The sequence below is a fragment of the Maylandia zebra genome, linkage group LG16 (assembly GCF_041146795.1).
Source record: "Maylandia zebra isolate NMK-2024a linkage group LG16, Mzebra_GT3a, whole genome shotgun sequence".
Lineage (NCBI taxonomy): Eukaryota > Metazoa > Chordata > Actinopteri > Cichliformes > Cichlidae > Maylandia > Maylandia zebra.
Window position 1 is genome coordinate 15,506,710 of NC_135182.1, and position 22,184 is coordinate 15,528,893.

Sequence of the window (22,184 nt, forward strand, 5' to 3'; positions counted from 1 at the left end):
TGTTACTAAGACTGCTGAGCAAAATTTACATTCAGCCTATCACCTCCAGATAGAGTTTGTGCTAATGCGTCAGACACATGAGTGAAAGAGAATACTGCACTTCCTCTTCTGTTAAAGCACAATCTGTCCAAACACTGATGGAGCATTAAACTGTTACCTGTGTGGTCATTCTTGTTGTTCTTGGATCTACTTACTTTGCTAATGGCTATCTTCTGGTCACTTGTTTTAATAACTAGCTGACATGCATCAGGTGAAATTAAGCCATCTCACAAACTTAATGGTTCAGTGTGCCCCACCTTAAGCCTCTTACGATGTCCCGTCTGTAATTTACTACTGCAAATACATTAAATTAAAAAAAAAACACCTCAACAGCAGTGTGTGTAACAATGGAATATCGACTGGACAGTGATGATGACAGTGACAAGCCTAAACAAGAGGAAGCTAAGACCAAATTTAACGTCAACAAGATTTGTTAACACGGTCATTTGTACGACCTGCTGTGCCACGTGTGGGAAAGGCCGACATCACTGTTTAATGATACTAAATACAGCTGATATGAGCATACCTGTATTGGGTGAGTACATTAACTGCAGAGGGATGGTTCGAGCAGTAACCAACATAAAGAGCCTTCATCTGTGGCATGTGCTTGAGGAAGAAGCTGCCCACCCTTTGTTGGCTTTCTGGAAGCCTAAACAGATAAAAAACAAAAATAAAAAATAGGATCGCAGAAGGTCAAAATACACCTATATTAACTCTCCCACACTAAGAAGAGGCAATATGCACATATGCAGTGTAATTCCGTAAATTTCCATAGTCTAAGTACAGTCTAGCCCAATATCCCTGTAGTACATGCAGCCCAACACTAGATGTCCTTCTGTGTCTTGAGAAACAGTGAAGATGCTGCTGCAGTGGGGCTGTGTGTGCTGGGAGGGACTAACTTGGTGCACTCCTCCAGTGATTGGACGAGCATCTGCTGGAAGGTGCTGATCTCTTCCAGGTTTCCCAGAATCAGAGCCACATCTGAGCTGCTCAGTCTGGAAGAAAAAGTGATGAAGTACGGAGATTGGTAAAAAAAAATTATTCAGTAACACGTACAAGTAAGCCAAGGACTTCTGCCCACTTAGTCCTTTAGATTATGCAAAAAAACAAAAACAAACAATTCACGTGAATTTTATACATTTCAAAAGAACTGCATGTTATGTCGCATTATGTCTAAGTGAGTCATACTTTTCAATATTCTGAAGAGGTCGCAGGTAGTTCATCAGGAGACTCTGAAGGTCCTTGGAATATTCAGTCTCTGTTTCTAAAATGTTCTGTAACACCTAAAAATAAAGGAGAGAAATTAAATTATTATCTATAATAACAGACTTGTTATAGTCATTCAGAACGGCTATAACACTCATTCTGTTAAATATTTATTTGATTGCTTTCTAGTGCACACCAAAATACAAGATTAAAATGTGGATGTAAATACACAGTGTATCAATTATTTTCACAATTTCTGTCAAGGTAATTAATAACACAAGAACAGAAGATGCATACATAATTTGATCTTCAACAATAAATAAATGAATAAAAACATAGCTTTGGGTTCAGTGCTGACCTCCAGCATTACATTTAAAAATGGATTACAATGCAAAATATTTATAACTCCAATAAGGGGCAGTTTTTTTTTTTAATAAAATCAGTATTTTTTTTTTAAATAGTCATTTAATGCAGTCGGTTGTACATAATCAGCCAAAAGACCCACATCTACAGATAACCATACACAGAGTAGCTACTATGTGATAAAGATGCAGTGTGATAAAACAATTTTGCCCATCATGTAAGGCAAAATAACTGAGAGGACAGCTTCTTTCAGTGAAGGTCATTAACAGAAGGAAAAAAAGCAAAGACCCACACAAAAACAGGAAGACGTGAAACAAGAAAAGCCAAAGATAGTAACCACAGAGGTGCATGGAGGAAAATAATACTAACAGGAGAAAGCAAAAAAAAAACTGTTAAGTTGCTTGCTTACCAAATTATAGTACGTCTTGCTGATTGCAGATGTGTCAAAGCCTTTAGGTGGGCTCTTAAGGGTGCCAGACTTGGGGGACACTTGTTTGTCTGCGATCAGAAGGGAAACAAATGATGTGATTGATGCAAGTATACACTGACCCTCAAGCTATTTTGAATTCAATATTACACAAACCACATCAACAAGCCAGTTTGTCTACCCACAGTTTATAAATCACTGCACACTTTATTAAGTACACCGTCACAGCACTAGGTTGGACCCCCTTATCCATTCAGAAGTGCCTTAATTCTTCGTGGCTCAGATTCAAAGTGCTGGAATCATCACAGTTGCTGTAGATTCTAACTGTAGCCTTTAAGTACAGTGAACTCACCGTTATATTTAAGAAACCAGTTTAAGCTGATTTGAGCCTCGCCATATGGCACGTTATCCTGCTGAAAAGCAGCCACGAGGAGATGTGCACATCATAATCATACAAGGATGGATGCATACTTCCATCCATTCCATCCATTCGCTTATCCTTTTCAGGGTCGCGGGGGGCGCTGGAGCCTATCCCAGCTGTCATAGGGCGAAAGGCAGGGTACACCCTGGACAGGTCGCCAGTCTGTCGCAGGGCCAACACACAGGGACAAACAACCATTCACACTCACATTCACACCTAGTGGCAATTTGGATTATCCAATTAACCTATCCCCACAAACTGCATGTCTTTGGACGGTGGGAGGAAGCCGGAGTACCCGGAGAGAACCCACGCAAACACGGGGAGAACATGCAAACTCCACACAGAAAGATCCCGGCCTGATGGTGGAATTGAACTCAGGACCTTCTTGCTGTGCAGTAACAGTGCTAACCACCGTGCCACCGTGCTGCCAGGATGCATACTGTCAGCAACAATAGTCGGTTAGCCTGTAGTGTTTAAATTAAATTACACTCAACTAACCGTGCCTAGGAAAAATTGCCCCCATCGCTACACCATCAGCAGCCTGAAACATTGATACAAGGCAGGATGGATCTATGGTTTCATGCTTTTTTTTGTCCTCATCATCTGAATTTAGCAGCAGAAATCGAGACTCATCTGACCACGCAACATTTCTCTAATCTTATGTTGCAGTTTTCAGCATGTGTGAATTGTAGCCTCAGTTTCCTGTTCGTAGCTGACAATAGTGGCACCCAATGTGGTCTTCTGCTGCTGTAGCCCATTTGCTATAATGTTTGATATGTTGTGAAATGTTACCGTTATCCTCGGTTGTAACATGTGGTTATTTGAGTTATTGTTGCCTTGGTATCAGCTTGAAAGATGCTCCTCTAAAGTGTGGCATCAACAAGACATTTTCTCCGAAAGAACTGTCGCTGACTGGACATTTTCTTTTACAAACCATTCTCTGTAAACCCAAGAGATGGTTGTGTGGGAAAATCCCAGTAGATCAGCAGTTTTTGAAATACTCTGACCAGGCCATCTGGATACCACTAAAAATATAAATTGTTTATACAGAAACCATTGGGCATACATTTATTTATTCCTTACGTAAATAAAGAAAACAACCCAAGCCAATTAACCGCCATGTTTTGGGTCACAGTGCAAGCAGAGTCATTTAAACTCCCACCAAGGTTAAAATATTCGAAATACGAGACACGGTGCACTTCTCTTGGCCTCAAGTTTCCGAACCACAGTTTTAGCTTGTTAAAATGAACCCTTCATGCAGAGAAAGCACATCTTGTGTTACTCGAAAACATCTTCACAGTGGCAGCGCTGTGTCACTGGCGTCTCGACACAAGCGGGAAAAACAAAAGACTGCAGCAGATGTGGCACTACATTACTGTCACGGCATCGGGTGGAAAGATGGTGACAAAGGCAGCTGTGAAGCCGTGCAAATGGTTAGCGTGACAGAGATTTCTCTTTAGTATACTATTTTCCACAAAGGTATGCAGGGGCAGGAGATTTATTTAGAAATATGTGGACTGAAGGATGCAACTGCCAATTTTTTATGTTGCAACAAACACAGTGTGATGAATCACTACACTAAGGTATTAATATCTTGGTCTAGTGAGTCCAATTTTGGAAATAGCATGAGTGTCTCTAAATGTGAAATTTGTTTCAGAAATTCAACCAGTTAGTTATTAAAAGCACATCAGGAAGTTCTGCGTCTCCCATAAATTCTTAATCAGACCCTGTTAATCACTCATCAGGTTAGCCGAGGTACTTACCGGAGCCCTTGACCTCACGCACATAGTTGCTAGGAAACCAGCCAGTCTTGCCATTAAGCATCCCTTCCCACCAGCCGCCCTCCTCCTGACGAGTCACGCTGATGAAATCGCCCTTAGCAAAGGTGAGCTCATCCTCGTTGGTCTGCTGGAAGTTGAAACGTGCCTTGACCAGCAGCTGCTGTCCGCTGTTCTCTGACATGTCCTGGTGAAACAGGCGGGAGCGTCAGCAAGGAGGAGGAGAAGCCAACGGAAATGGAAATAGCATTTGTAACCACTACTATACAGCAAATCTTACCATCTATAACTATTGAAGTCTTTGCTCTGATTTAACTAAAATGTGATAAACTGATTATTGCTATTAATATGTTGTGACAGACAGGCTGACCTGAACTGGTGCAAAATGATGGATTTCAGTAAGAGACAGTTCCTGCAGTAGAAACCTGAAACTTCTACAGTTCTGGTGATAATTTCTGTTCATTAAGTTTCCTACTTCTTAGAAATTTCTGACATAAAATTTAGACACTTGCTGAACAAGTGTCTAAAAAAAGAAAGCTTCTGTGATTTGCCATACCTCGGATGATGAGCTTCATTATAAAGGCTACTCTCCTGGCACTGATCAAATTAGGGCTGTTCGATATAACGATATATTTCGGATGACGATATAAAAACGTCTATCGTTTCATTTTACAGTACCGTTTGTTTCGTGGTGTCGCAAAATAAACTGTTTACGGCAATATTTTTTCATGGTTTTGATTGTCACTGTAGTAGCTATATTAATTTCTTAAAGTTCTCTCTTTCTCTTATATTTAAGAGACAAGCACCTGTTTTTATGCATCGTCGTTAGCAACAACGATGTTAAAACCATCTCGTGTCCGCTTGTTTATGTTCCACACAAACCTTTCACCATAAAGCTCAAGATCCTGTTGAGACTTTTCAAAATAAACTGAATCACGTGAAAGAGGATGCAGAGTCTTTACGGATGAGAAGCAAAAAAAAGCCGCCAGGTGCTAAAAAATAAACCTTAGACTCAAACGTTAGAACAGGCTTTTCCCCGCAGCACGCCGTGTAATAAATACTCACAAAGAAAACGGCGGCCGTTACAACTTATGTCTAAAAATGTATAGTTTCATGAATCAGTTAAAACACTCGACTCCAGGTACATGACGCGCAGCTGGAAACACTTCACGCAAGTCGAACTGCCTGAGATTCACAGAATTTACAGAAAATGTTAAATTTTTGTGATTTATATCGCTATCGGACAATAGATGTCTTATATCGGGATATGAGATTTTGGTCATATTGCACAGCCCTAGATCAAATCCCCAAAAACTTCTCTATTCATCATCATCATTATCATCATCAAATACTTTTTAGACTAGATTTTTCTTCCAGGACTATGTTCCCTTTATGCTTTAAAATGGCTTAGGTGTAACTGTACGCCTCTTTCCGTGTATGAGGATGACATGCAAATTTGCTGCTGCCTCCATCTACCCCTGAGTCATTTGCCTGCAGCAAACTCTGCTCAGGCACTATAAAAGCACTTTTCAAAATGGCAGCATGTAATACTGGAGTCATGTGTCTGGACCAGAAACCAGTGAGCAGAAAAAAAGAATAAGAACAGACTGTTTGTGACACATCAGAAGTTCAATGTTAAGTGTTTTATTTATGTTCTCTAGAGTGTTAGAGCTGTAATGATAAATAACATATGCCTTTGACACATATCCACCAAATCTGCGTCAATACGGGTCAGAAGCACGTGTTGACCTTACCAGGCTGCGAAACTGGTTCTGCAGCAGCTTGGAGGATCGGGCCAGTGAAGCCTGAGAGGACAGCGACTCGAACGACTTGATGCGGTGGGCTGAAGAGTGTCGGGCGCACACCGAATCGCTGCCCACACCGATATCTGCGCAAGAGCGGGGAAATATAAATCAGCCTCATGACTACTCCCACGTCCATAATGACACTCTCACACACACACACTGCACATTTTTAACTGACCTGCAGTCACTTTATTCAGAGTAACCAAACTGCTGAGCACTTTGGAGAAGTTCAGTCCCAGCAGCAGGTCACTGGCCTCGAATGGCTACGGGTGAGAGACAAAAGAACATGAGCCTGACAGTCGGCCGCAGCGATGACAACACCGAGCAATCAGTCAGTAACAGTCAGCTGAATAATGTACATAACAAACACTATTGCAAAACACAGAGAGGATAAAACTCAAATATTGATGATTTTTCATTATTAGAAGCCAAACCATACAGGATACAGAGTAACACAGAGGCCATTATTTGGCGAGTTAAAACTTTTTTATCTTAAAAGAGATAAAGCATATTTCCCTAACATGACTAGTTATGAGTCCTTAGTAAGATGATATATCAATGCTGTATAAACAATAAACTTGTTCTACTGTTAAAACAGTTCTGCCTAACTCGGCTCGTTTTAGCAGAGTGCCCTCTGGTGGATAAACTATGCAACGACAGCACTCATTACATAGCTGAAGGGTGTTTCTCACATCTCTTTACTTTTTTTTAGATTGTCATTTCACTAGCTGGGACCACATCCTCAATTAGGTTGGACAGCATTCCTAGTAGATAATGGCAGATGGCGTAAGCATGAATTGAAGCCGCAATTTGGGGACTGGTGGTGGCTCCTGAGCAGATCCCCATCTACTAACCGTAATGAGAAGTCAATGAATTGAAAAAGGGAAGCTGGGTGGGACAGAAAAACGAGAACAAACAAGCTGTAGTGCCAGGGGATCATACATAGACAGACAACCAGAAGGGGAGTGTATGAGGTGTAATTATTATCTTATCAGCTGTTATAAATGCAGACACCAACATCGCCAAATAGCTAATATGTGTATTTTTATTATTGTTAGCAAAAATCACAAAAAGATAATAATAATTTTCTTTATATAGAATTATTTTTTTCATTTTCATCCATTCCAGCCATCATTATTCTTAACTGTTGTTTCCCTTCAGGGTCACGGGTGGGCTGGAAGCTCTCCCAGCTCAGTGGCTAAGAGCCAGGAGAGGCTGCTAGTTCGTCACAGGGCGAACACATAGAGACAGACAGCCATTGACATTCACATCTATGGCCTATTTAGAATCACCAGTTAACCTACTTTGCTTGTCTTTAACCTTCGGGAGGAAGCCTGAGTACCCAGAGAGAACTCAGGTAGGCTGAGAGAAAACGCAAACTCCACCGAGCAAGGCTTCAGTCAGCTGGGGGATTTGAACCCACAACCGTCTCTGTGAGGATATGATGCTAACCGCTGCAGTGTCACATCCTTTCATTTTGATCAGTGCGTTTTCGTACATCAACTCCTTAATGTGTGGGCTGCAGTACATTTGTGAAAACGCCTTAAGTGACAGAAACTGCAGACCTTGCATTTAATATACATACGCAGGGAACATAATGTTGTTTACAACATTTTCAATCAGAATTCCTCAGGCTAGTGTGAAGTCTACTGTGTGAGTGACGTTTACTAAAAAACTAGAGCATCTAACCGTTTTGGAAAATGACATGAACTGAATACGTCTTTGACCTCTTTTGTAATACATCCTTTATTCAATCTGGTAATTTCAAGGAAATACAGATGTAAATGAAACAGAATGAACGTGAGCAGAAGAATCAGAAGACTGATGTGATAAGTATCCCTTATTTGGCTCTTTTCATGGAATTTCGTGACAACAACAACAAAAAGCACTGTCTGTCCCACCACCACCCTGACACTGGCCTCTCTAGTATGAATGGCAGTGACTGTATCTCTGTTGATGACTTAGGCTATCTCTTCCTGTGCAGTGCCTCCAAGTTCAACAGGTTTGACCAGCCCACAACCCCCCCACCCTCACCTTCACTACAGAGTCCTCTCCCCACTCTCCTGCCTCCCTCGCTTCCCCCCCTTCCTGACACCATGACACCCCCCTCCTCCAATCCCTCTCTCAGCAGCAAGACATCTCCCCCCCTCCCCTCCTCCCAAACATCTCCCAGTGTCACAGTGGATCAGGTCAGGAGGCAACTGAGGAAGCTTCGCCCCAGAAAGGCAGCAGGCCCAGACAAGGTGTGTCCTAGGATGCTAAAGGCGTGTGCTGCTGAACTTGGGGAGCCGCTACAACGAGTCTTCAACCTCAGTCTGCGACTGGGGAGAGTGCCCGCCCTATGGAAGACATCCTGCATCGTCCCGGTCCCCAAAAAGAACCGGCCCAATGAGCTGAATGACTTCCGACCGGTGGCACTGACGTCACATCTTATGAAGACTCTAGAGCGGCTCTTCCTCAACCTCCTCCGACCACAGGTACAACATGCCCAGGACCCACTACAGTTTGCATACAAGGCGGGTGTCGGAGTGGAGGATGCCATCCTGTACCTCCTACACAGAGCCCACTCACACCTGGATGGGGGAAAAGGCACGGTCAGGATACTGTTTCTTGACTTTTCCAGTGCCTTTAATACCATCCGGCCCTGTATGCTTCAGGAAAAACTGAACAGGATGGAGGTGGACCCCTGCCTGGTGGCTTGGATCTCCGACTACCTCACCGACAGACCACAGTACGTCAGGCTGAAGGACATCACGTCTGACACAGTGGTCAGCAGCACAGGAGCACCACAGGGAACTGTGCTGTCCCCTCTTCTCTTCACCCTGTACACCTCTGACTTCTGCTACAACTCTGAATTATGCCATATTCAGAAGTTTGCAGACGACACAGCCATCATGGGGTGTATCTGGGATGATCAGGAAGAGGAGTACAGAAGTCTGGTGAGGAACTTTGTCGCATGGAGTCACACAAACCACCTGCAACTCAACACCTCAAAGACTAAGGAACTGGTTGTGGACTTCGGGAGGTCTAGAGAAGGTCCACTGCCGGTTCAGATAGAGGGGGAGGAGGTGGAGGTGGTCAACAAGTACAAGTACCTCGGGCTGTGGGTGGACAATAAACTGGACTGGTCATGCAACACAGAGCACCTGTATAAAAAAGCCCAAAGCCGACTGTACTTCCTCAGGAGGCTGAGGTCTTTTAACATCTGCAGGAAGCTCCTGAGGATGTTTTACCAGTCAGTGGTTGCTGGAGTACTTTTCTATGCTGTGGTGTGCTGGGGGAGCAGCACAGCAAAGAGGGACTCATCCAGGCTGGAGAAACTGATCAGGAAGGCTAGCTCTGTGGTCGGCATGAAGCTGGACACTCTGGTGACAGTGGCAGAGAAAAGGACATTAAAGAAACTGATGGACATTATGAACAATGCTGGACATCCTCTGCACACGGCCATTAACAACCAGAAGAGTCTGTTCAGTGACAGGTTGCTTCTCCCCAAGACAAGAACTAACAGACTTAAAAACTCCTTTGTCCCACACGCCATCAGACTGTTTAACTCCTCCCTGGAGGGGAGAGGGAGGGGAAACAGGAGGACAAAGGAGGGGGGAACAACTAAGCTGTAGTGCCTCTTCACCTCACTGTACAATACCTTGTGCAATACTTTTTGTAAATAGTCAACAGTGCAATAGACCTCAATACTTGAAATGTGCAATTCACTTGTATTTTTATTTTTTATTCCTATTTATTCTATTTATCCCCTTTGTATATTTTATTTATATTTGTCTCTGTATTTATATATGTGTGTGTGTGTGTGTGTGTGTGTGTGTGTGTGTGTGTGTGTGTGTGTGTGTGTGTGTGTGTGTGTGTGTGTGTGTGTATATATATATATATATATATATATATATATATATATATAACAATTCTGTAACTGTAACTTCGGTCGTTGCTGTGCTTTTTGGAAGTCGAATTTCCCAGAGGAACCCACCCGAGGGATTAATAAAGTTCTATCTTATCTTATCTTATCTTATCTTATCTTAAGTGATTAGTTACTCTCGCTTTGGTAGCACAGAGGATGAGCGACTGTGAGATACAAGTCTCTTTCATCTTCCGCTCTGATTGTAGACATGTCCTCAGGGAAAATGTGGATGGATGTTTGAGTGAGTGGTGTGGAACATAGAGTATGTAGGTGTTTGTGTGCTTGTGATTAAAAGCTACAAGACTCGCTGCCACTTCTCTAACATCTTAAGATTCAGTTTTAGACCCTTAAGATTTCTTCTTCAGTTTAAACAACAGCTTTTGCTTCACGGTGAAACATGACGAGTTATGTATATTAAAGATTTTTGCACGGCGATCATTAACATGACTAACGTGACGAGCTCCGACTTGTCTGCTGAGCCTCAGCATCATAGCCAGGTAATGATCCCCGCAGGCTGAAACAATGGTCCAACACCCTTCTGTGACTCAGCACGCTACAGCAGTGATACACTTGCTCTCACACCGTCACAGCTGAGGAAATGAGCAGTTATCTGCACAGGATGATAGAACAACCTGGTCCATATATACTACGGGTAATATGAGACTGAAGGATGAGTCGAGTAGATTATACTGAAAACAAATCAACACCGAAACAAAACTCTGAAACAAAAGCGCTCATATTAGGCGGACAGCGTTAGAGATGCTGTAAACTTACAGGCAAGGCAGCTAAGCAGTTTCCTGTTTGGCAAAACAGCAACAAACAACTCTTCACTGGCCAAGTCAGTCAGCTGATCTCAATCCAGCTGATCATGTGTTTGAGTTCATGAAGACTGTACTCAGGACAAAAGGCCCCTGACAAAAAAGTCAAGCTTACAGACCAACAAGAGTTTTTAAAATCTTATTAGCTACTTTAGCCTTGCAGATTCATGGTGCTTACAGCAAATTGAAGGCTTTAAATAGCACGATACATGCCTTTTTTAAAGATCTCACTCACTTTTAGTGCCTTAAAACTGTTAGATAATTTTTAACAATAAAACCGAAATCAACTTATCAGATCAGCGTAGCCTACAGACTGTATATAAAAGATGAGCAAAGCCACTGTAACTTCACCCATTTTGATGCCTTGACTGGAGAGTGTTACCCAATTGGTGTTTTGAAACCAGACATCACAAACGAGGAGTGGAGCTGTCTGAGTAAAAGTAAAAAAAAAAAAGTAAAGTGTAAAGTGTGCGTGTTAGTCCCCATAGGGAAATAGTTCCTCTGCATTTAACCCATTCACCCAGTGGGCAGCCACCAGTGCAGCGCCCAGGGAGCAGTGTGTAGGGACGGTACCTTGCTCAGGGGTACCTTGCTCAGGGGTACCTCAGGGTAGCCGTTCAGTGGAGTCGAACCCCCGACCTTCCAATCATGGGGCCACCACTCTACCTACTGAGCTATCCCTGCCCAGTCTGAGTAAGACTGCATGATCAATTCTGACTCTAATGGGAACAACAGTTTACGAAATCATCATCACGTTTGTCCTAAGAAGTAAGATTAGCAATCGAACCCATGATGTCATCAGGAAAGTGTTTGCAGAGATCGCAGATCAATGGATCTAAGGGTTGTTTAACTGTAGAACTAACCAGAGTCACCCAGTCGGCCACTGCAGAGGATCCAGGTTTAAAGCCCTCACGCTTTGTCTTCATGTTTCAGACCCAAACACTGTGTCCATCACTTATATTCAGTCTGTGGCCAACACTAGCAACCATAGACTGTTTGAGAGATACCTGGTGCTGAGTAACTATTATAAAATGGTAGCATTTACTCCTAATGCCACCAACAACACAAATACAATTAAGTTCAGTTCACTGATATGAATTGGTTTTGGCAAATCCTAGCAGACAGGTAGCAGCTGTAACACCCCTATTAATGCAAGCTTTTAAGACATCAGTTATAGGGACATAAAACGTTTTTTGTAGCTGGTCTTAAACATGTTTATTTCTGCTATAAATGGGTGTCTCAACATGGGAGTCTATAACTTTCTTTTTTCAACACCCTTCAGTGGTCATTTGAGGAATTTTTGCCACTTCACCGGTTTCATTTTTCAGCCCAGGGGGTTGCCACTTGGTGTAGACAGGTGGATTTGTTATTAGTCTCCGGGTTGGCATAGTGTTACTATTCCAGTGGGGCCAGAGGGGTAATGAGAGCTGTACTAACTGTATTTCCTCCTCTATAGCATCATTAAAGGGCCGTATTGCCAAGGTTCTGCTTAGACCCTCAGACAGCTGACACAACACAGAAATCCACTGAAAATAAAGACCAGGCTAACAAGTCTGATTTTCAGCGTTTGCTTTACAATTTCTTGCTTAAAAAGACAAAAACCTATTGATTTTCTTTAATGTGGCACAAGAACAAGACGAATTAAAATAAAAAACATTTGTCTCTTCAGCTTTCAACCAAGTGACATTAAACAGAACAAAGCTGAAGCCGAAGCACACTGATATTCTGGAAACCTTAAATAAACCATGCTGGACTCCAGGAAAGCTGCATCTTGAGCTCATCTCTGTGGCAAGCACTCAAAAAGCTGGTACCAAGATTGCAGTTTGATGGCACAGATACATAAAACGCTAAATCCTAAACGCTTTGCCTTTTCCAGATTCTATTTGGGATATCATCACTTCTCTAGGAATATGGAACTTTAAGTTTTATCGGGGTAGCTAGATGGGATAAGTTTGCTCTTTCTGAGGGACCACAGGGGTTATGGGAACTCCGATGATTCCTCTTCCTGTGGTCAAAGGCATTAATGTTGATGGATAAGTAACAGCAGGCGTCCAAATATCAGACGTGGTCGCAAGCATCTAAGCAGAATTATTAAAAATCAGATCGAAACGACATCGTTCCTGGTGAGATATTTCAACCACACATGGGACCGCAGCAAATCTGGGATGTCCCCACTCAGCCAAGTGTCCAGCTTAACTCTATTTAAAAGAGGTCGGCCAGAACTGCAAAAGCACAGTGCCTCCCCCCCCCCCCGTCTTTAACATGCAAGCGCCCACTGCTCTAATCTACCATCGGACCAGTTACCCGGGGTCCGAGCCAGCAGTGCTCTGGATAACATCCATCTTTGCCCTGCAGCTGGTGAGCAGTAGGACTCCCATGTCCCAAATTACTGTAATCCTGCTCTCTACAGTTCACTCAAAAACAGTTTGCAAACAGCTGATCACACATGTGCACACGAGGATTGAACATCCTTTAAAAAAAAGAAAGAAAAAAGTGGTATTTGTGAGTGGTTCATCCTCAGGTAAAGTAACAGCCTGACACAAAAGAGGAGATAGGATGAGGACTATACGAGAAAGAAACACAGATCCTTGCTCAGCACTGCTGTCAGGACCTGTCCCTGCAGTCAGCCAAAGCAAAGGTCTTTACCAATAAAGCCATGCATGCACTCAGCTTGCTTTACTTGCATTTCATTCGTCTGTTACTACTAAAATGGCATGTTTCACACACTCAAATTGACAGTGCTTTTCCCCCAGCTCCTCCTCTTGTTCTGTAGCTGGAAGACTCACCAGGGAGAAGCAATGCTGAGGAACACTGACTTGCATTGTCAGAGTGGGACGGTTCAATGACCCCTCTATGCCCCAGCTGATACTCAGCCATAAACAGCACTCTGTCCTTAATTTGCAGAAGAGTGGGGTTGGAAATTATACAAAATTATCCAGATATTTCTACACGGGCCCAGGAGTGAGGTGCTTAATCCGGGGACATGTTAAGACTTTACACCTTATTATTGTTATTATTATAACGCGTTAATAACCATGTTGGGACAAGACTGGCTTACATAACCATCCCCAGCCTCAGTGACTTGTTCTCAGAGACATGTTTATAGGGTGGCCAGTGTGAAATGGTGGTGAGGGTAAAGCCACGCATGAGCCCGAGGACAAAGCTATCTGGATTAATCAGACAGCGTAAACACAACACGTTCCTGAGACTGCGCGTGAGGAACGTGGATATTTCCACAGTATCAATCAGAGCCCACCGAAGTGGCTAAAATACTGCACATGCATCCACCTTACGGTAAACAAAAAAACAAAAAACAAAGCTCTCAGCCGAGCGATGGGTGATTGTTCTCGCTTGCTAATTCACTCCTCCTCCCTCTCTGTCAGGGGCTCCGTCCCTCCACTCCATGGACGCATTGTCCATTGTCTCCTCCTGAACATGCAAACTCTACGTTTCATACAGCTTCTCTACGTGGTTAAGTGATTGCAATCCCCTCTACGCACACCTAAAATAAATCCGAGAGGGTACTCACCTCGACGCGGAAAGCCGTGCAGCCCTTCAGAAACTCTTTTATGTTGCTCAGGCACTCGCCGTCGTTCTTCGGTTCTTGGTAAACCTGAAAAAACGGAAACGCTGGTCAGGAGTTAAACTTCCAGTTCACGCTCGCCTCTCTCACTGCGGTTGCGTGCGGCTTTCATTGCCTTAAAAATCTATCTTCTTCTCCTTCTTCTTCTACGACGCGCATTCTACTGTCTCCCGTGTGTGAGCACTGACCGGGCCTGACACTCCGGGAGGCTGAACACAACCCCCCCTCTCAGCGGGGAAGTGGAAGAGAGTGCAGCGCTGGGTCGAGGGAAATGACGTAGACAAATAGGGATGCCCCCCTTCCCCGTCTTCCCCACCCCACCAACTTCTGATGTTGCTTTAGCATGTGAGTGCACTGGTTTTTATTCCTGTCCCATTTAAATTCGTAAAGAAGAAGAATAAAATAAGGCAAAAATAGTGGGCGGTGTCGGTAAGCAAAAATATGATTTTATCCAAAGGACTGCAAAATTATGTTGAATCAGTAAAATATTCAAAACATGATCATCTTCATGATGATAAAGTTCAATCTACTAACAAAAAAATACATAGAATTAATAAAATAAATTCTATTTTAGCCTACTGATTAGTACATTTTATAGATGAAATCAAGCTTAGCAGTCGTTCTTGGTCAAACATATCTGCAGCATTCCTGTACTGCCGTTTCTTTTTATTTGACTTGCAGAGAAATATGAATGAACTTAGCACAAAAATTAAGGACATTTGCTTGTTTATTTTGCTTAAATGTTGCCATAATTGTGGGGAAAATGTATTTGCGGTTTGAGCAGCAGAGTTGAGTGTGTTGTTGCCCTCGCCAGATCCCCTCTGCCAGTGCCAAACAGCTTATTCTGCTATTGGATCTTGTTTGGTGTTGTTTATTGGTCTGGATGATTGAAGTCTAATAAAAACAACACGTGTTGGCAGTTTAACAATTTATTCATTTAACAAACAGGAGCTCCAGTAGCATGTGGAAGAACTGCTGTGGAATGGCGTCCCAGCCTTCGACCAGCATTTGTCACAAGTCAGCCAGTGTGGTTGTGTTGGTCACTCTGGCAGGAGCAGCACATCCAGGCTGATCCCACAGGGGCTATTCCATCCTCTCCACTCGCAAATTCTTGAAGTAGTGTCTGATATACATCACTCTGTGGGAGTGAGCAATGTCATCTTGGAGGATAGAGTTTGGCCTCAGACTGTGGGGATGTGGGATTGCTACTGGTTGCAGAATCTCATCTCAAGCTCTCTCCAGTGACCTGGAGGCAATTTCAAAGGAAACCTTGTTTTTCCAGTGAGGGAGATGCCCGCCTTCACAATCACACTGCATACACCAAAAGCTGTTACCCTATTGGTGCATCAATCAGCATAGCGTTCTCCATATCTTCTCCACATTTTGAGCCAATAATCCAAATGCTGAAAGCAGAATATGAACACATCGATGAACATAACGTTCTTCGGCATCCAGGTTCCAGTGCACATGTTGCAAACAAAAGCGTAAATGAGCCTGACAGTGAAAGGCAGGCTTCCCAGCAGCTCTATGAGACCAGAAATTGTCTAGATAGCGAGTCGTCGGCCATATTGTCCTGCAAACCTAGACTTCAAATCTGTAGAAGACTGCCTGTGGTTCCTAGGTGCTGACAGGTTGAGAAAACGGTCTTCGTGTGGTGTCATCTTCTTGGGATACCCATTTGGTAGCCTGTCTCTGACATCCCCTGTTATATGGAAGTCAGTTTGGAAATGGTAGTAAGATTCACTCCAAATAATGCTGCACCTTGGTTTGGTGAAACATTAGGTTGAAGTTGCCCTTTGGCACAGGCCCTATCAAGATCAGTCAAATGTGGTATGCTTGGAGGAGACGGCAACTGACCGCTGTAGCAGGGTCCATGCTCACAGGTACTGACAATCAGGCACCTGATTGTCGGTACCTGCAATGCCAGAAGCTCAAAACAAGAGTCAGTAGCAAAATACGCTACATACTCAACTCTGCCTCTCAACTCACAAAAGCATTTTTCTTATAAATTTCGCACCATTTAAGGGGAAATAAACAGGCCTTCCAGAGGTGTAAGACTTATTGCTAAGGAGCATTGTTACAACAAATAAATCATTGACCAAACTTTATATTTTACCTTTCTGCTAAGTTTATCAATATATGTAAAAATGTCAAATGTAAAATGACAGAGTATTCAAGGTGAGTACCAGTTCAAGGATCTGGTATATGAGTGAAGGTTCCACACGAAAAAACTCACAACATCAAACACTTCTCATTAGTTTAGTAATATGCTTCTTCACAGGACGCTTGTTTATGTTGGAAACTGTAATTTTCTGAGGTGACTTTTTTTTTCCAAATCAGCTGTTTTGTGGGGGCAGTTAATGCTTGATGGTTGGTACTAGTATAAAGCCCTGATATGTGCTGTAAAAACACAGTAGACTAAGGAGGGAAATCCCTCTGTGAAACATACTGTAATAGGCTGCAGCTGTATCTAGCGTGTATCTAGTGGCACATCTGGCCACTTTATTAAGTCCACTGGTTGTTTTGCAAATATTTAATTAGCCAATCACATGGCAGCAATTTAGTGCCTTAAGGGTGTAAACATAGTCAGGAGGACCTGCCGAAGTTTAATCTGTATATGAGAATGGGAAAGAAAGATGATCTAAGCAACTTTAAATGGGGAACACTAGCTGGTGCCAGAGGAGCTGGTCTATTCGGAGTATTTCACAAACTGTTGATCTACTGGGATTTTCCCACACAACCATCTCTAACGTTTACAGAGAAAGGACAGAAAAACAGAGAAAATATCCAGTGAGTGGCAGTTCTCTGGGAGAAAATATCATGTTGGTGCCAGAGGTCAGAGGAGAATGCACAGACTGCTTCAAACTGTTGGGAAGACAACAGTAACACAAATAACTGCTTGTTACAACCAAGGTATGCAGAACAGCATCTCTGAATGCACCAGACAGTGTACCTTCAGGTAAATGGGCCACAGGAGCAGAAAACCACTTCAGGTGCCAGTTCACATGAGCTCACTAAATATAGAACGTTTGGTCTGATGAGGCTCGGCGTTTGTTGTGACGTTCAGATGGTAGGGTCACAACATATGCACGGATCTGTTGCAAATATGTCTCGAGTTCATGTCAATATGGACAAAAATCTCTGAGGAATGTTTCCAGCACCTTGATGAATCTGTACCAAGAAGAATTAAGCCAGTTCTGAAGGTGAACGGGAGGCCAATATGACTCTAGCAAGGGGTTCCTATAAACGGCCTGTGAGTGTAGTAACTTTTCTCTCTTGGCCACGCTTCAAGATTTATTAGCACCAAATGGAAATTTCACTTGTGATGGCAGAGCAATGCAGACACACCTGGTCACAAGCATAAAATAAGGAAACAGGTGTATCAATGGGGAGTCACTGCATGAATTTAAATTAAGTTTAAATCCACTATGGTGCCCCCCATGCCTTTGTTCTGTGCAGCTAGTGTGACTTGAACTGTTAATGAGCAAAATGTATCTTGTTTTTCTCTTGGGCCTCGTAAAATGTTAGCACGGGCTGCAACACATGGAAAGGGCTATCTCCTGTTCACATCTTCGGCTTTTTAGGTAGCTATCACGACTGACATATGGTCCAGCTGTGCCACACATCTTCCGATTTTGGCATGGCCATACTGTACAGTGCAGCCCAGAATGATAGTGATTGGTCAGCCTGAATTTGTGGTCACAGAGAGACACCCTACTTATTAAAAAAATGTAAACATGTCAAGACAGATAGGTAGATAGATAAAGTATCTTCATTTCATAGTTTTAGTTGTTTTTCAAATAAAAATTGTTCCTTGGATAGTGTATATTAATCATAATAATTTAGCAGACACACTGTATTAAAAATTCCTTCATCACACTTGGCTAATATGTCATTATTTGGTTGGTGCATGTTTTAGTTAAAAAAAAAACGTAATAACAATAATGATAATAATAATAATAATATTTCTATTCATTTACAGTTTCGGCTCATTGGATCTGAAAGCAGTTAAGAATTAGCCCGAGAGAGAGAAAATACATATTTTTATCTGGTTTTGTTTTTTGTTTTCCTTCTATTAATATGAATAAAGCTCATTACTCTATGTGGTGCTTGCACATTATTCATATGCTGGCATACCTGTGGCCACATAAGTGATTACTTTATCACTGCAAGCCTTTACACACACACAAAAAAAAAAACTTAAATGAAAATAAAGAACATTATTATTGTGACAGAAGTAGATTTAACATTATTGAGACATTATTTGCCCACACAGGATTCCACCCATCACCATATAAGGATAGGTAGCCTATAAATAAAAAAAAAGAAAAGAAAAGAAAAGGGGGAGGCTGTCTTTTAGCCACCCTCAGATGTTCTCCTGCATGCTTGATGATCAAACATAACCTCCACCCCAGAGTGATATTTGTCATTTTAAGGGAGGAAAATGGAAAAACCCGTTTGGGCATTGGCAGGCAAATTTGTTGTTGTGAGGGTGCAGGTATAGCCTCCGGCAGCACATCCTCTTTTGAGGAAAACAAATGGCCTCCTTCAGGTTGTTGCTGAAACCAGCAGACGCTGCTGGTAAGCTGACAGACACAAACACTGCGCTGTTTCTTTAAAAAGGGAGAGGGTCTATCGCTGTCTATGCGCCTTTGCAGTCAATGGCGGCCCACTCTTATAGCAATGGTCTGTGTACATAAAGCCCCTCATCCCCGGCGGATCAATCGGCGTGCACTATCAAAATACACTGACATACAAGCCGCATCCGCCGGGATTAAAGAGAAAATAAAACGGGTTCTTTCAACGATAGCAAAGATCTGCTGAGTGGTTAGAGCTGCATTAAAAGCATATGTCGAGGCCTTTATTTGAAAGCCTCTAAAGCATCTAACAGCTCCCAAAGAATGATCAGTCTTCATTTTGCTGTAGTGTTACGTTATTGAGAGCAGATTATTATTGGGTGGTACAGACATCGACCTGTATTTTCCCCCTCCCTTTTTCTCCTCTTTTTACACGCTGACATACGCGCAACCATAGTACTTCCATCGCAGACAATAACACGGGCTGCCGTGACCTACAAAAGAAATTTCCTCATGGATCAGTGGGCAGAAAGAGAGGCCAGACAACAAACCGCGTCGGTTTCCCTGTGCTGGGCAACGCGGAGACACGCCGACGCGGGCGGGCGGTTGGGGATGCGGAGGAGAGCGGGGAGTGAGTGTCGGCTATTTCCCTACCTTCTCCGTGGACCCCGGGCTGAGCCGCTCCAGGAGTCTACACAAGACCACCCCATCCTTCAGGGAGGTCTGCAGAAATGCCTCGGGATCTGAGATGGTCTTCTTTGGCGATTCCAGCACCCCGAGCGTAATCAACCATGTAACCGTCTGTTCCGCCGAATTCATGTCCAGTCACAGCAGATCCGATTCAACAAAGCGGCTGTGTTTTGGTATCTCAGCAGCTCAGCGCCCTGGTTACGCTGTCATCTGTGCGTTAGAACAGGAACAGCGTTAATCCAACCATATGATGCATGATATGAGAGAGAGTGTGTGTGTAGGGTGTGCTGTGGGAAGAAAGGGGGGGGGGGGGGGGGGGGGGGGGAACTGTACCTCGGGTGGATGCGGATGACGGCTGGCTTGTGGAAATTCAGCAAGTCTGTTTCCCCCCCTCTAACCTGGAAAGCTGTCAAGTGCGGTTCGTTGTAATGCGTCGAGGCAGTGGACTGCATACGTGCGCATCGCAGCCGCCAGCCGCTTGTCTATTGGATGACATCACAGGAGAGGGACAAGCCTGTCCAACCAGTTGTTGGGGCACTTTTATCGTGTCATGAATAGGCTTTTACTGCGTGGCTTTGCATATCCTGCCCTTTCATCCGTTTTTATTATAACCACGCCACAGGCTATCCGTTGTTATCTGCTGTAAGCTGTGTGTTTTTTGGAGGGTTTTTTTTTTTGGACAGGCCTCAGTTGGAAAAAAAATGGGAAGCAGCTGAGCAGACAAATCGGCTTACTGATGTCCTTTAAAAGACAAGCTCTGAAGAAAGGTAACATAAAATATATTTTCACCGAAGCTCCTTCATAACACCGATCTATGTATCCATAAAGACATGCTGCCAAGCTGCTGCATGGACTATTATGGTGTAGCCCTCAATTATGGGGTCAGGATAATATATATTGGAGGTAACATAAAAAAAAAAAAAACAACCAAATAAATTAATAAATAAAAAGTCGTTCTACTTAAAAAAATGTTTTTTTTTTACATAACTTTTATATTCACTGTAAAACGCTAGCTTCACACACACACACACACACACACACACACACACACACACACACACACACACACACACACACACACTAATCTTCTACTTTTAAACAGTGTTACCGGTAAAGAAAAAAATAGCCCTGTTCTGTTTACAGTTTGGTTCAGTGTAAACAGCACACTGTGAATTTTACCCTGAGGGCATCAGCTCATACTCTTTGTATTTACAGAACGTGGTTTGGGTTACAGGTGTCATTAAGGCTCTGCCTCCTCACCAGCTCCTCACATAGTCCTAAAATATCTCCCAAAGAGAGGTTGGTGGGGACATTCCAGTTATTTTTCCTGCACTTTTGAAGCTTTGAGAAGAGTTTAATGGAAGAGCTACCGAAAAGAGTTTGTCATCTGCCTCAACAGGTGATAGATTCAGTAGATGCCCTCAGGCAGCTATTCATTCTACGCCTTTAGAGAAATGCACACACTGAGTGATTTGTCAACAAATATAATCCACCAGATGATCCCGTTTTTACTGAGAATCTAAATAAACGCTGACTTATGTGTCTCATTTTAAAGACTTGCCTAAACCGTCCACACATTCAAAACATATAATTAGACTCATTAGATGAAGGAAAACCACCTGATCTTAAAAAACATTGAAACTACAAAGAACTCAGACCGAAACATTATCATGCAACCATGTTAATATTAGGTTAGCCATTAAACTGGCCGTGAGGGGGGTTGAAGAAAATGAGCCAAATATGGCATCAAACTGACCAGGAAGAACATTGAAATGTGATTAAATAATGTGTAAATAAGGTGCTATTGAACAAGAGAATATTATTTAGCTCTCTCACTTCTTTTGTCCTGCAAAGGCAACAGGGAAAACGTTTAGGGGAGCTCTCATATTTCCACTGCACCCTGCACTGTAGCAGAGGAGTGCATAAGTTTCCACTTTGGCCACGAGGCGGCGCCCTCTATTCACTGATCTGTTCTAATCTTCTCAGCGTCGCATGAATGCCTTCTGGCTTAAGTTACGAGACACCTCTTGGTGGCTTATATGCTGCATGCTACACTAACACGGCGTGAACAAGGTAAGCAAGCAGCCAATTAATAATAACCCACAAAAATATGAATACAACTCCTGCTTTGTCTTCAGTGTATAAATTTGAGGCAGCATGGGTACAAGTGCTTCTTAATTAGACTTTTTTAAAATAAATTTTTTTTAAAATAGATTTTTTTAAAAAAATTGCGCAACATCTGGAAAAAAAAGTTATTTTCATCAAAACTTTATTAATAACTGTCAACACTTCTAAGTAAGCGTGGGCCAAAATATTGATATGGCAATATAGCCTATCGCTTCCATCTGCAATGCATTACTGATACATGGGTATCCATTATTTTTAATAATACATGTAGGCACTCTAAATGGACTCCCTCGCCAGTCTGACTGATCAGAGCGCAGACTTTATGACTCCTGGCGGTGGCATTTGTCAAGTTTATGAAGTGGAGGGATGTTAACAGTGAGGACCAAAGAAAAAAAAACAGTTGAAACTGTGGGACACAGAGTAACTCTTTACTTACTCTG

The 22,184-nt window shown here is 42.8% G+C and overlaps 1 protein-coding gene across 3 annotated transcripts in view; it reads right to left on the reverse strand.

The window, feature by feature from the left end:
• The window catches only part of arhgef7a (Rho guanine nucleotide exchange factor (GEF) 7a), a 37,478-nt gene extending 17,379 nt beyond the window's left edge, over positions 1-20,099 (reverse strand). For all 3 annotated transcript variants that reach the window (XM_014410195.4, XM_024805460.2, XM_076874800.1), the window contains exons 1-10: positions 19,951-20,099; positions 19,582-19,827; positions 14,297-14,380; positions 6,218-6,302; positions 5,989-6,122; positions 4,220-4,421; positions 2,018-2,106; positions 1,228-1,322; positions 939-1,034; positions 566-688 (exon numbers count right to left, since the gene is read on the reverse strand). In XM_014410195.4, the coding sequence (XP_014265681.2) occupies positions 566-688; positions 939-1,034; positions 1,228-1,322; positions 2,018-2,106; positions 4,220-4,421; positions 5,989-6,122; positions 6,218-6,302; positions 14,297-14,380; positions 19,582-19,746 (1,073 nt within the window). In that variant the 5' untranslated portion in view covers positions 19,747-19,827; positions 19,951-20,099. The remainder of the gene's footprint in view (positions 1-565; positions 689-938; positions 1,035-1,227; positions 1,323-2,017; positions 2,107-4,219; positions 4,422-5,988; positions 6,123-6,217; positions 6,303-14,296; positions 14,381-19,581; positions 19,828-19,950) is intronic.
• Between the last annotated feature and the right edge of the window lie 2,085 nt (positions 20,100-22,184).